The sequence below is a fragment of the Oncorhynchus mykiss genome, chromosome 19 (genome assembly GCF_013265735.2).
Source record: "Oncorhynchus mykiss isolate Arlee chromosome 19, USDA_OmykA_1.1, whole genome shotgun sequence".
In the NCBI taxonomy this organism is placed as follows: domain Eukaryota; kingdom Metazoa; phylum Chordata; class Actinopteri; order Salmoniformes; family Salmonidae; genus Oncorhynchus; species Oncorhynchus mykiss.
The window spans coordinates 23,266,294-23,279,581 of NC_048583.1; the positions used below are offsets into that span (position 1 = coordinate 23,266,294).

The window sequence follows — 13,288 nt, forward strand, 5'->3', positions numbered from 1 at the left end:
TTTATGTTTTATGCTGCTCTTCTGGCAACAGCTGTCTTTGTGATATCAGGTGCTTTGTATTTAGAAATGTGGGTTATTATGCGAGCGGCAATGGAATATTACTCATTTCATACAAAGGTGTAAGATGATGTCACTCATGAAGTAGATTCGTAGTCCACTCCCACTCATAAAGGTAGGTAAGTAGAACTACCTATCATCCAATCTATGATATTTAATTCCTACATGAGAAAACTTCCACAGAGAAATGGACTGGAAACTTTTGTACAAATGAAAAGAAATCTAATTCAATGGTTTTATACTATACTATAACTATATTCAAATCCACAAAGGGAAAATGTAAAGAAATGGCATATTCGCTAAACTGTGGAAAACGAAATACACTCCTGGCAAATCCATGTTGTCTGCACTTGTGCTTTGGAAAATCTTCCAGTAACCACTGGCGTAAGCATGTGTAGACTAGTGTCACCGGACATTTTGACTTCAAGGACTTCAAAAGAACAATGGAGTCTGTCATATCCCTATTGTGGTTTCCCCTCGACCGGGGGCTTCCCCCTTCTCTCTTTTGATGTGTCGCACCCCTCAATTTCCCCAAATTTAGATTGTCCTGGGGACAACACGCATGACTGCCCCCAAATAATCCTCTCTTGTGTTGTTTTTGTACCTCCCTATAGCTCCATGGCGGTTCCCCCAACTACGACCTCCACAGAATGCTCCAGAACCCTATCAAGGCCCAGTTTGGAGTGATGGTATGCGGGCAGCAAGATGGAGACAGACGGAATCAGAGAGCATGCTAACATCGCCGTGACTAGACTAGCCGTGACTTAGTAGTTTATCAGTGTATCATTTCTTCGACATACCTGAATAACTTGAGTAACTTGAGTTGAAGTTGCATGAAAGGTTGTTAGTTGATTGGGCTACTTCAAACTCTTGAGAGCGAAATTGAGGGCATAGAGAATTTGACGCAGTGGCCTTTCAGGACTAGGCCCCACCCCAGCCCCACGCTAGTGTGATGCATGTTATGAGCAGCTCGTCGCTGACCAATGAGACAGAGAACTGCAGCAGCGAGTGCAGCAGCAGCGCCACCAGCACCACCTCCCCAATGTTGGGCCACATCCCCTCCGCTTCTACTCTCCCCTCTCCCTTCCCCAATGAACACCCCCTGCACCCTACCACACTACCCCACCACTACACCCCACCGCCACCACCACCCCTGCCCCCGAACACACCTCCTCCTCCTCCCCCACCACCAACCTCCCTCTCCAGCCACGGTGTGTGGAAGAAGCGGCAGGTGCGGAGCTTTTTCTGGAAGCCCATCCCAGAGGAGAAGGTGCGGGGGCAGCCCAACATCTGGACCATGGCGGTGCGCTGCCAGCAGCAGTACCAGATCGATGTGCGCTCCGTGGAGGAGCTGTTCGGCCAGCCGGAGGAAGTGCAGGGCCGAGGGTGTGTGCCCGCCACCAGTGGATCCTCCTCAGCCCGCATCACCCGGTCCAGGTCCTTCAAGGAGAACAAGGACAAGGTGAGTCTGACTGGGTGGATTGTGAATGGTGGATTAGAATACACCCTGACCTGTTTTTGTTTTACTGGTGGAATTACAGGACAGAAGAGTGCTGGTAGGTCCCCTTCACTAGAAAAAGATGTTAGCAGTATACTGTGCTTAACAAAGAGTTTTTGGTTTGCGCTAACATGACTAAGATTGACTGGTTGGTATGGCAGTTTACTCTGTATTAAAAACAATAAAACGAAACAGAAATTGACAACAACAAGAACAGTGTAGACAGACAGTATATACTGTACCTGAACCTGAACTCAAAGGTTATTCTTGGAAGTCACTGTAATCACAGAACACAAGCTAACACAACCACTTCTCAGCACAGCACAATCAGCCTCGTCTCGAGGGATGGAAATAACACTACCAATACAAAAGCCAATTGTAATGGCATGCGTATCTGGAAACAGGAAACACGTCGATGGTGAGCGTAGGGTAAATCATTGTATACCCCTGAAAAAGGCTCTGGACAAACTGTAAATCTATGCCCACATGAGGCTTAGTGAAGCTTATGTCACAGTTTGACAGTCTTTTTTTTTTACCTTTATTTAACTAGGCAAGTCAGTTCTTAAAATTCTTATTTTCAATGACGGCCTAGGAACTGCCTGTTCCAGGGCAGAACGACAGATTGTCAGCTTTGTCAGCTCGGGGGTTTGAACTTACTAGTCCAACACTCTAACCACTAGGCTACCCTGCCGCCCCTGAGCAACCTGGAGGGAATACTGGCTGTTATTTCACAACCCCTATTCCTCAAGGGACTCCAAATATAACAACATGCTACGCACTTCTCCTGAGAGCCCTGTGATTGTACGTAGGATATACAGTGCCTTCAGAAAGTAATCACACCCCTTGACTTTTTCCACATTTTGTTGTTACAGCCTGAATGTATTAAATTGAGGTTGTCACTGACCTACACACAATACCCCATAATGTCCAATTGGATTTACATTTTTAGAAATGTTTAAACATTTATAAAAAATGACAAGCTGAAATATCTTGAGTCAATAAGTATTCAACCCCTTTGTTATGGCAAGCCTAAATAAATTCAGGAGTAGAAATGTGCTTAACAAGTCACATAATAAGTTGCATGGACTCACTCTGTGTGCAATATTAGTGTTTAACATGATTTTTGAATGACTACCTCATCTCTGTACCCCAAACATGTAATTAATTATCTGTAAGGTCCCTTAGTCAAGTATTGAATTTCAAACGCAGATTCAACCACAGAGATCATGGAGGGTTTCCAAATGCCTTGCAAAAAAATACACCTATTGGTAGATGGATAAAAATGGTGTATCAATACACCCAGTCACTACAAAGATACAGACGTCCTTCCTGACTCAGTTGCCAGAGAGGAAGCAAACCGCTCTGGGATTTCACCACGGTGACTTTAAAACAGTTAAAGAGTTTAATGGCTGAGATAGAAGAAAACTGAGGATGGATCATCAACATTGTAGTTACTCCACAATTGTCAGCGATTGGGTGCAGAGATGTAGCGGAGTCAGGTGCAGAACACCATCCGAACAAGGAGAATGGGTGACTTCGGCGGAGGTCGTGACAACAATACTACATCAAATCATGCTTTATTTATACAGCACATTTCAGACGTGGAATGCAACATAATGTGCTTTACAGGGAAAAAACAAATAACAAACAATGAAATTAAATGCTGAAATATTTACTACACAATATCATAAAAAACTAAAGAATTTGTAACGGTTTTCTTTATGAGAAGGAGAGTCGGACCAAAATGCAGCGTGTAGATTGCAATCCATGTTTTAATGAACAAACGTAAAACACGAATCAATGCAAACACTACAAAATAAAGAACGTGATGAACGTAACGAAAACCTAAAACAGCCTATCTGGTGAAAAACACATAGACAGGAACAATCACCCACAAACACACAGTGAAACCCAGGCTACCTAAATATGGTTCCCAATCAGAGACAATGACGAACACCTGCCTCTGACTGAGAACCATATCAGGCTGAACATAGAAATAGACAAACAAGACATGAAACATAGAATGCCCACTCAGATCACACCCTGACCAATCAAAACATAGAAAATACAAAGTAAACTATGGTCAGGGCGTGACAGTACCCCCCCCCCCAAGGTGCGGACTCCGGCCGCAAAACCTGAACCTATAGGGGAGGGTCTGGGTGGGCATCTGTCCGCGGTGGCGGCTCTGGCGCTGGACGTGGACCCCACTCCATGACAGTTTTAATCCCCCTCCTAAACGTCCCTAAATAGGTTACCCACCACAATGATAACATGGGACAGAGGGACAGCTCGGGACAGAGGTAACTCGGGACAGATGGGTAGCTCAGCACTGAGAGGAAGCTCAGCACTGAGAAGAAGCTCAGCACTGAGAAGAAGCCCAGGCAGGTAGTAGAAACTACCAGAACCTGGCTGGCTGGCGGTTTCAGCAGATCCTGGTCGACTAGCAGATCTGGGAGAATCTGGTCGACTGGCGGATCTGGGAGAATCTGGTCGACTGGCGGATCTGGGAGAATCTGGTCGACTGGCGGATCTGGGAGAATCTGGTCGACTGGCGGATCTGGGAGAATCTGGACGACTGGCAGATCTGGGAGAGTCTGGACGACTGGCAGATCTGGAAGAGTCTGGACGACTGGCAGATCTGGAAGAGTCTGGTCGACTGGCAGATCTGGAAGAGTCTGGTCGACTGGCAGCTCTGGCTGCTCCATGCTGACTGGCTGCTCCATGATGACTGGCAGCTCTGGCTGCTCCATGCTAACTGGCTGCTCCATGCTGACTGGCAGCTCTGGCTGCTCCATGCTGACTGGCTGCTCCATGCTGACTGGCAGCTCTGGCTGCTCCATGCTGACTGGCTGCTCCATGCTGACTGGCAGCTCTGGCTGCTCCATGCTGACTGGCTGCTCTGGCTGCTCCATGCTGACTGGCTGCTCCATGCTGACTGGCTGCTCCATGCTGACTGGCGGCCCTGGCTGCTCCATGCTGACTGGCGGCCCTGGCTGCTCCATGCTGACTGGCGGCCCTGGCTGCTCCATACTGACTGGCGGCCCTGGCTGCTCCATGCTAACTGGCAGCTCTGGCGGCTCCTTGCAGACTGGCAGCTCTGGCGGCTCCTTGCAGACTGGCAGCTCTGGCGGCTCCTTGCAGACTGGCAGCTTTGGCGGCATCCTGCAGACAGGCAGCTCTGGCAGCTCCTTGCAGACTGGCAGCTCCTTGCAGACTGGCAGCTCCTTGCAGACTGGCAGCTCTATGCTAACTGGCAGCTCTATGCAAACTGGCAGCTCTATGCAAACTGGCAGCTCTATGCAAACTGGCAGCTCTATGCAAACTGGCAGCTCTTTGCAAACTGGCAGCTCTTTGCAAACTGGCAGTTCTGAACAGGCGGGAGACTCCGGCAGCGCCGTAGAGAAGGAAGGCTCTAACAGCGCTAAACAGGCGGGAGACTCCGACAGCGCTGGAGAGGAGGAGGGCTCCGACAGCGCTGGACAGGCGAGGCGCACTGTAGGCCTGATGCGTGGTGCTGGCACTGGTGGTACTGGGCCGAGGACACGCACAGGAAGCCTGGTGCGGGGAGCTGCTACCGGAGGGCTGGGGTGTGGAGGTGGTACTGGAAAAACCGGACCGTGCAGGCGCACTGGAGCTCTTGAGCACCGAGCCTGCCCAACCTTACCTGGTTGAATGCTCACGGTCGCCCTGCCAGTGCGGCGAGGTGGAATAGCCCGCACTGGACTATGCAGGCGAACCGGAGACACCGAGCGCAAGGCTGGTGCCATGTAAACCGGCCCAAGGAGACGCACTGGGGACCAGCTGCGTAGAGCCGGCTTCATGGCATTAGGCTCGACGCTCAATCTAGCCCGGCAGACACGCGGAGCTGGAATATACCGCACCCGGCTATGCACCCGCACTGGAGACACCGTGCGCACCACTGCATAACACGGTGCCTGTCCGGTCTCTCTAGCCCCCCGGTAAGCACAGGGAGTCTGCCCAGGTCTCCTACCTGGCATAGCCATACTCCCTGTTAGCCCCCCCCCCAAGAAATTTTTGGGGCTGCCTCTCAGGCTTCCATCCGCGTCGCCGTGCTGCCTTCTCATACCAGCGCCTCTCTGCTTTCACCGCCTCCATTCTACGATAACCTTCCTCGCACTGCTCCAGCGAATCCCAGGCGGGCTCCGGCACTCTCCCTGGGTCGGCCGCCCACCTGTCGATCTCCTCCCAAGAAGTATACTCCATACTGTACTCCTCCTTGGGCTGTTCCTGTTGTTTCTTCTCCCGCTGCACCTTAGTGCGGCTACACTCCCCTGGTTTAGCCCAGGGTCCTCTCCCGTCGAGGATTTCCTCCCATGTCCAGAAATCCTTATTGCGCATCTCCTCGCGCTGCTCCTGCCTGTTGACACGCTGCTTGGTCCTTTTGTGGTGGGTGATTCTGTAACGGTTTTCTTTATGAGAAGGAGAGTCGGACCAAAATGCAGCGTGTAGATTGCGATCCATGTTTTAATGAACAAACGTAAAACACGAATCAATGCAAACACTACAAAATAAAGAACGTGATGAACGTAACGAAAACCTAAAACAGCCTATCTGGTGAAAAACACATAGACAGGAACAATCACCCACAAACACACAGTGAAACCCAGGCTACCTAAATATGGTTCCCAATCAGAGACAATGACGAACACCTGCCTCTGACTGAGAACCATATCAGGCTGAACATAGAAATAGACAAACAAGACATGAAACATAGAATGCCCACTCAGATCACACCCTGACCAATCAAAACATAGAAAATACAAAGTAAACTATGGTCAGGGCGTGACAGAATTACAGAAGCCGAACAACTAAAAAGCACCCTAAGGAAAAGCAAAGCTAAAAAGGTGTGTTTTAAGATCTGTGTTTTAAATATGTGTACAGTTTCGGCCCCCTTAAGGTTCTCTGGCAGGCTATTCCAGAGGATGGGGGCATAATAACTAAAGGCTGCCTCTACATACTTCTTGGTCCTAGGCTTCGGATAGCTATAATACCAAAGTACATGAGGAACCTAATTGACAGAGTGAAAGGAAGGAAACCTGTACGTAATAACAAATATTCAAATATTCTAAAACATGTAATGCATGTAAGGCACTAAAGTAATGCTGCAAAAAATCTGGAAAAGCAATTAACTTTCTGATTTCCATCAGACACTGGGAGACGAGATTCCCCTTTCAGCAGGACAATAACCTAAAATACAAGACCAAATCTACACTGGAGTTGCTTACCAAGAAGACAGTGCATGTTCCTGAGTTTTGATTAAAATCTACTTGAAAATCTATGGCAAGACCTGAAAAAGGTTGTCTAGCAATGATCAACAACCAATTTGACAGAGCTTGAAGAATTTTGAAAAGAATAATGGAGAAATTTTGCAAAATCCAGGTGTGGAAAGCTCTTAGAGACCAACCTAGAAAGATTCACTACAAAGATTCACAGCTGTAATCGCTGCCAAAGGTGCTTCTACAAAGTATTGATGCAGAGGTGTGAATAAATTTGATATTTATGTATTTAATTTCCAATCCATTTGCAAAAATATTTTAAAACATGTTTTCACTTTTTTTATGGGGTGTTGTGTGTAGATGGCTGAGAGATTATTATAATTGTTTTTATTTTTATAAATGTTGAATTCAGGCTGTAACGCAAAAAAATGTGGAATAAGTCAAGGGGTATGAATGCGTTCTGAAGGCACTGTGGATACAGAAACAATAGCATCACAAATGCCAGCATTTGTGGTGCTGTACCTTAAAGGGATACTTTGCGATTGAAGCCCATTATATACATGCAATGAAGTCCATTACATACATGCACTTTCTCAGAACTCGTGGATACCATTTTTATGTCTCAGTGTCCAGTATGAAGGAAGTTAAAGGTAGTTTCGCAAGCCAATGCAAACTAGCATTAACGCAATAACTGGAAGTCATAGGCATTATGAAGGTATTTCTATGACATATTTTATTGTTTTATGCAGTTCCTTTGTCAGGGACCATGTGCAAATAAAACATACATCTCTGAGACTGCAATCTAATGCATTGTACTAGCTCATTGTGGCAGCATTGTACAGCAAATGTTCATCACCAGACCCTGGGCAGGTGTACAATAAAAAACATTCATCGGAATTCTTCTGGCTGGCATCTGTCACCATCTGTGGCACCAGTTACTAACCAAACCTCAATGTTGCACAACTGTCCGTGATTGGGAGTCCCATAGGACGGTGCACAATTGGCCCAGCGCCATCTGGGTTTGGCCGGTGTAGGCCGTCATTGTAAATAAGAATTTATTCTTAACTGACTTGCCTAGTTAAATAACAAAAATGTTAATACAAAATCAATTCCTAAAAGGAAGTATGCCCTATTTTGCTTTTAACACAATCGCTCTGCCGTATGCTAGTGTAAATAGTGATGATGGCTTGATAAAAAACATATTTTGATTTGTTTTTCACCCTTTTTTCAACTTTTCTTCCCAATGCACTTTTTCGGCATCATGATGTCCCAATAAATCATCTCTATTTTTGCATTTAAACCTCAGTTTTGGATTTGTCCACTTTTTCGAAAGTGTGCGGGTCTCCATCTCTCCTATTCTTATTTTGAAATCTTTTCAAATACTTGAGGCAGTCGAATGTAGCTCTTATAGAGTTTCAACTAAAAGGCAACTATTTTCTTTGATATTCAAATACAGGCCTCAGAAAAACAAATAATATTTGAAAAATATATATTTATTTGAAGGCTGTCAAATATTTGATGAAGAACCGAAAACGCTCACCCCATTGCTATGCAATTAAAATGCAATGACCGAAGTATTAAGTCACATGCTAATAAAATGTTTCTCCAAAAGTAACTACAGTTTTATTACACAGGTACAGTTTAATGTTAAGTGTTACTGAGAATGCTAACAGTAACGAAATATGGCTATTAAGTGTCGAAAGGAAACTAAATATCCAAAAAGCTGCCGTCTTGAATCAACTATAGCCAAGGTAAGTCTAAAATCATGTTATATTCAGGGGACCCCTGCACTATATTTGATTATATTTGATTTTTTTTTTTCGTTTTTGGACATAAAAGGCTGTAAAATCACCCGGAAATCAGCTCAAAGTGATTTTAATGTAGGAAATCGGTTCCCAAGTATTCCCACGAATAAATTATAAATTTAGAGGCATACGTGATCGTATCTCAATGTAATCAAGGTTTGGAATGATTCTATTTTTGTCAAATACTACAGTTGAAGTCGGATGTTTACATACACTAAGGTTGGAGTCATGAAAACTAGTTTTTCAACCACTCCAACAATTTTTGTTAACAAACTATAGTTTTGGCAAGTCGGTTCGAACATCTACTTTGTGCATGACGCAAGTAATTTTTCCAACAATTGTTTACAGACAGATTAGTTCACTTGTAATTCACTGGATCACAAATCCAGTGGGTCAGAAGTTTACATACACTAAGTTGACTGTGCCTTTAAGCAGCTTGGAAAGTTCCAGAAAATGAGGTCATGGCTTTAGAAGCTTCTGATAGGCTAATTGACTATTTGAATCAATTGGAGGTGTACCTGTGGATGTATTTCAAGGTCTACCTTCAAACTCAGTGCCTCTTTGCTTGACATCATGGGAAAATCAAAAGAAATCAGCCCAAATATTGTAGACCTCCACAAGTCTGGTTCATCCTTGGGAGCAATTGCCTGAAGGTACCACATTCATCTGTATAAACAATAGTACGCAAGTATAAACACCATGGGACCACGCAGCCATCATACCGCTCAGGAAGGAGACACGTTCTGTCTCCTAGAGATGAACGTACTTTGGTGCGAAAAGTGCAAATCAATCCCAGAACAACAGCAAAGGACCTTGTGAAGATGCTGGAGGATAACAGGTACAAAAGTATCTATATCCACAGTAAAACGAGTCCTATATCGACATAACCTGAAAGGCCACTCAGCAAGGAAGAAACCACTGCTCCAAAACCACCATTAAAAGCCAGACTACAGTTTAAACATGGGGACAAAGATTACGCACCAGGAGGGACTGGTGCACTTCACAAAATAGATGGCATCATGAGAAGGGAAAATGATGTGGCTATATTGAAGCAACATCTCATGACATCAGTCAAGTTAATGCTTGGATGCAAATGGGTCTTCCAAATGGACAATGACCCCAAGCATACTTCCAAATTTGTGGCAAAATAGCTCAAGGACAATAAGGTCAAGGTTTTGGAGTGGCGATCACATAGCCCTGACCTCAACCCTATAGAAAATTTGTTGGCAGAACTGAAAAAGCATGTGCGAGCTAAGGAGGCTTACAAACCTGACTTCGTTACACCAGCTCTTTCCGGAGGAATGGGCCAAAATTCACCCAACTTATTGTGGGAATCTTGTGGAAGTCAACCCGAAACGTTTGACCCAAGTTAAACAATTTATAGGCAACGCTATCAAATACTAATTGCGTATATGTAAACTTCTGACCCACTAGAAATGTGATGAAAGAAATAAAATCAGAAAAAATCATTCTCTCTACTATTATTCTGACATTTCACATTCTTAAAATAAAATGGTGACCCTAAATGACCTAAGACGGTGAATTGTTACTAGGATTTTTACTAGGATTAAATGGCAGGAATTGTGAAAAACTGAGTTTACATACACCTTAGCCAAATAAATTTAATCTTCCTACTTCAGCTTTATATCAGTTTGGGATTCGTGCAGTCAAAATGTGCAGTGTACAAATTATTTATAAATATGTTCCGGTCTCACGACCATCTGCTCAAGGAAATATTGTCTCACGGCTGAATGTAATTGGGGAACCCTGGAATAGTATGTTTGAAACAAGAATACTTCCCCTCCGATGGAAAAATAGTTTTGAAGTTGCTTTTGCCTATCATCCAAATTGCTGTTTGCAATGATTGCAATGGCTTTTAATTTTTCTGTTGTATTTTCAGGTATCATACAATTTATTGCAGCTTTCAACTGTTTCAGTGGCACCTATTGTTCACCTAATACCTTTTTTGCACTATTGGTTAGAGCCTGTAAGTAAGCATTTCACTCTAAGGTCTATTACACCTGTTGTATTCGGCACACGTGACAAATAAACTTTGATTTGATGTTGAAAGAGTCATACTTATCTGTACAAAATATAATTTATTTTTGTTTGACTTGATTATGTACACCTGAGGCAATGGACATTCAGGAGAACGGACATTTACAGAATGCTCAGATATACATCTATTGTGTGGATCAAATATGACTGTCAGATAAATTGGAAGAGAATAGGAAATTGTGTTCTATTCATTCTATTTTTTATCTTCAAAATGTAGTTCCAGATACAACCCAGATACAAGGCGAGCCAATCTAATAGTTTCGGAAAAGTAGTCACTTCCTGAGATCTATATAAAAAAACGTACCGGTAGTTGCTTAAAAAATAGTACTTTTTTATCATCTTCACCCCCTATTGTTTTAACTATAGTTATCCCAGGTCTGGAAGAGTTGCAGAGTTAATTGAAAATAATACCATTGTTGGTTAGTTGTTATTTTTTTCATTAACTAGGCAATTTGCTCTTGATCCATATGCTCTATCCACTTGAAACTTGTGGACAATATGGACACAGATATAAACCATTATTATACATAAATACAGTTTTTAAAAGTTATTCAAGTGCAAAATTACTACCGTACACCGTTCAAAGGTGCTTATGTTTTGTGTCTTGCCCATTCACCCTCTGAATGGCACACATACCCAATCCATCAATAACTTTTCTCCTTTTCTTCATCTACACTGATTTAACAAGTGACATCAATAAGGGATCATATTGTTCACCTGGAATCACCTGGTCAGTCTATGTAATGGAAAGAGCATGTGTTTTGTGTACTCATTGTAGATAGTCACCTGTTACGTACCAACATTATTGATCCCGGTAACATTGGTAAATTACCTTTGCAACCCTAATCTCGCATCACAATCATTCCCACATGATCCAAAATCATTCCCACATGATCCCACATGATCATGATTCCCACATGATCCAATCATTCCCACATGATCCATCACAATCATTCCCACATGATCCACATGTACCGAATCGTGTTCTTCTCTTTCTACTGTTCTCAGATCAGCATTCTGGACTCCAAGCGGGGCATGAACGTGGGCATTTTCCTCAGGCAGTTCAAGAAGTAAGTCTTCCTCCGGTTTTGTTAGATTAGCTTACATAAAGCGGGGATAAAATTCCACCGATCGGCCTGAGGGAGAGAAACGAGACGCCTTGTGTGAAACACGACACCGTTGTGTAACTTGTTTTAAGTGGTAGCCTCCTTAGTCCGGCACGCTAGAGGATAAGGTCACGTGTGTGTGCATGTCGTAATTATGGTGTTTGCTGTATTTACATTTTAGTCATTAAGTGGGTTAATTTGGGTTAAGTGCCTTGCTCAAGGCACATCAGCAGATTTTTCACCTAGTCAGCTTGGGGATTCAAACCAGCAACGTTTTGATTCCTGGCCTATCTCTCTAACCGCTAGGCTACCTGCCGCCCCTTTAGAGTTGTCAATCTGTTAGGGTAGTGGTTCTTAACCCTGGTCCTGAGGATCCAAAGGCGTGCACTTTTTTTTTTGCCACAGCACTACACACCTGATTCAAATCATCAAAGCTTGATGATGAGTTGATTTTGCTTAGGCAAAAAACTAAATTTGCACCCCTTTGGGTCCCCAGGACCAGGATTGACAACCACTGGTTTAGGGTATTTCAATAGAGGGGCGAGGCAAATTACAGTACAACTAGTTTGTACTGTCTGTGCCTGTTGCGTTTGTTGTTCACAGCATGACATACAGTGCCTTGCAAAAGTATTCATCCCCCTTGGCATTTTTCCTATTTTGTTGCATTACAACCTGTAATTTAAATGGATTTTTATTTGGATTTCATGTAATGGACATACATAAAATAGTCCAAATTGGTGAAGTGAAATGTAAAAAAGGGGCACCACCAAGCAGGCGACACCATGAAGACCAAGGAGCTCTCCAAACAGGTCAGGGACAAAGTTGTGGAGAAGTACAGATCAGGGTTGGGTTATAAAAAAATATCTGAAACTTTGAACATCCAACGTCGCACCATTAAATCCATTATTAAAACATTTAAAGAATATGGCACCACAACAAACCTGCGAAGAGAGGGCCGCCCACCAAAACTCACAGACCAGGCAAGGAGGGCATTAATCAGAGAGGCAACAAAGAGACCAAAGATAACCCTGAAGGAGCTGCAAGCTCCACAGCGGAGATTGGAGTATCTGTCCATAGGACCACTTTAAGCCGTACACTCCACAGAGCTGGCCTTTACGGAAGAGTGGCCAGAAAAAAAGCCATTGCTTAAAGTAAACAATAAGCAATCATGTTTGGTGTTCGCCAAAAGGCATGTGAGAGACTCCCCAAACATATGGAAGAAGGTACTATGGTCAGACTAAAATAAATAAAAAATGGCCATCAAGGAAAACGCATCACCCCGAGAATACCATCTCAACAGTGAAGCTTGGTGGTGGCACCATCATGCTGTGGGGATGTTTTTCCATGCTTTTTCCATGCTTTATGCAGTAGCAGTTTTAATGAAAAACCCCTAGAATTGGTTTTCTAATCAAAGTATTTCTCTATCCAGCCCGACTGGGCATTTACTGTATTATTCAGTGTGTGTGTGACTGGCAGTGCTCTCCTCAGCTCAGACACACAGTTAATAAGTATGGCGTGGAAACATGA

General features: G+C 43.9%; 1 protein-coding gene across 1 annotated transcript in view; it reads left to right on the forward strand.

Moving 5' to 3' along the window:
* Positions 1 to 1,018: 1,018 nt before the first annotated feature.
* The window catches only part of LOC110498672 (FH2 domain-containing protein 1-like), a 40,287-nt gene continuing 28,017 nt past the window's right edge, over positions 1,019 to 13,288 (forward strand). The window contains exons 1-2 of the mRNA XM_021575316.2: positions 1,019 to 1,519; positions 11,664 to 11,725. Of these exons, the coding sequence (XP_021430991.2) occupies positions 1,019 to 1,519; positions 11,664 to 11,725 (563 nt within the window). The remainder of the gene's footprint in view (positions 1,520 to 11,663; positions 11,726 to 13,288) is intronic.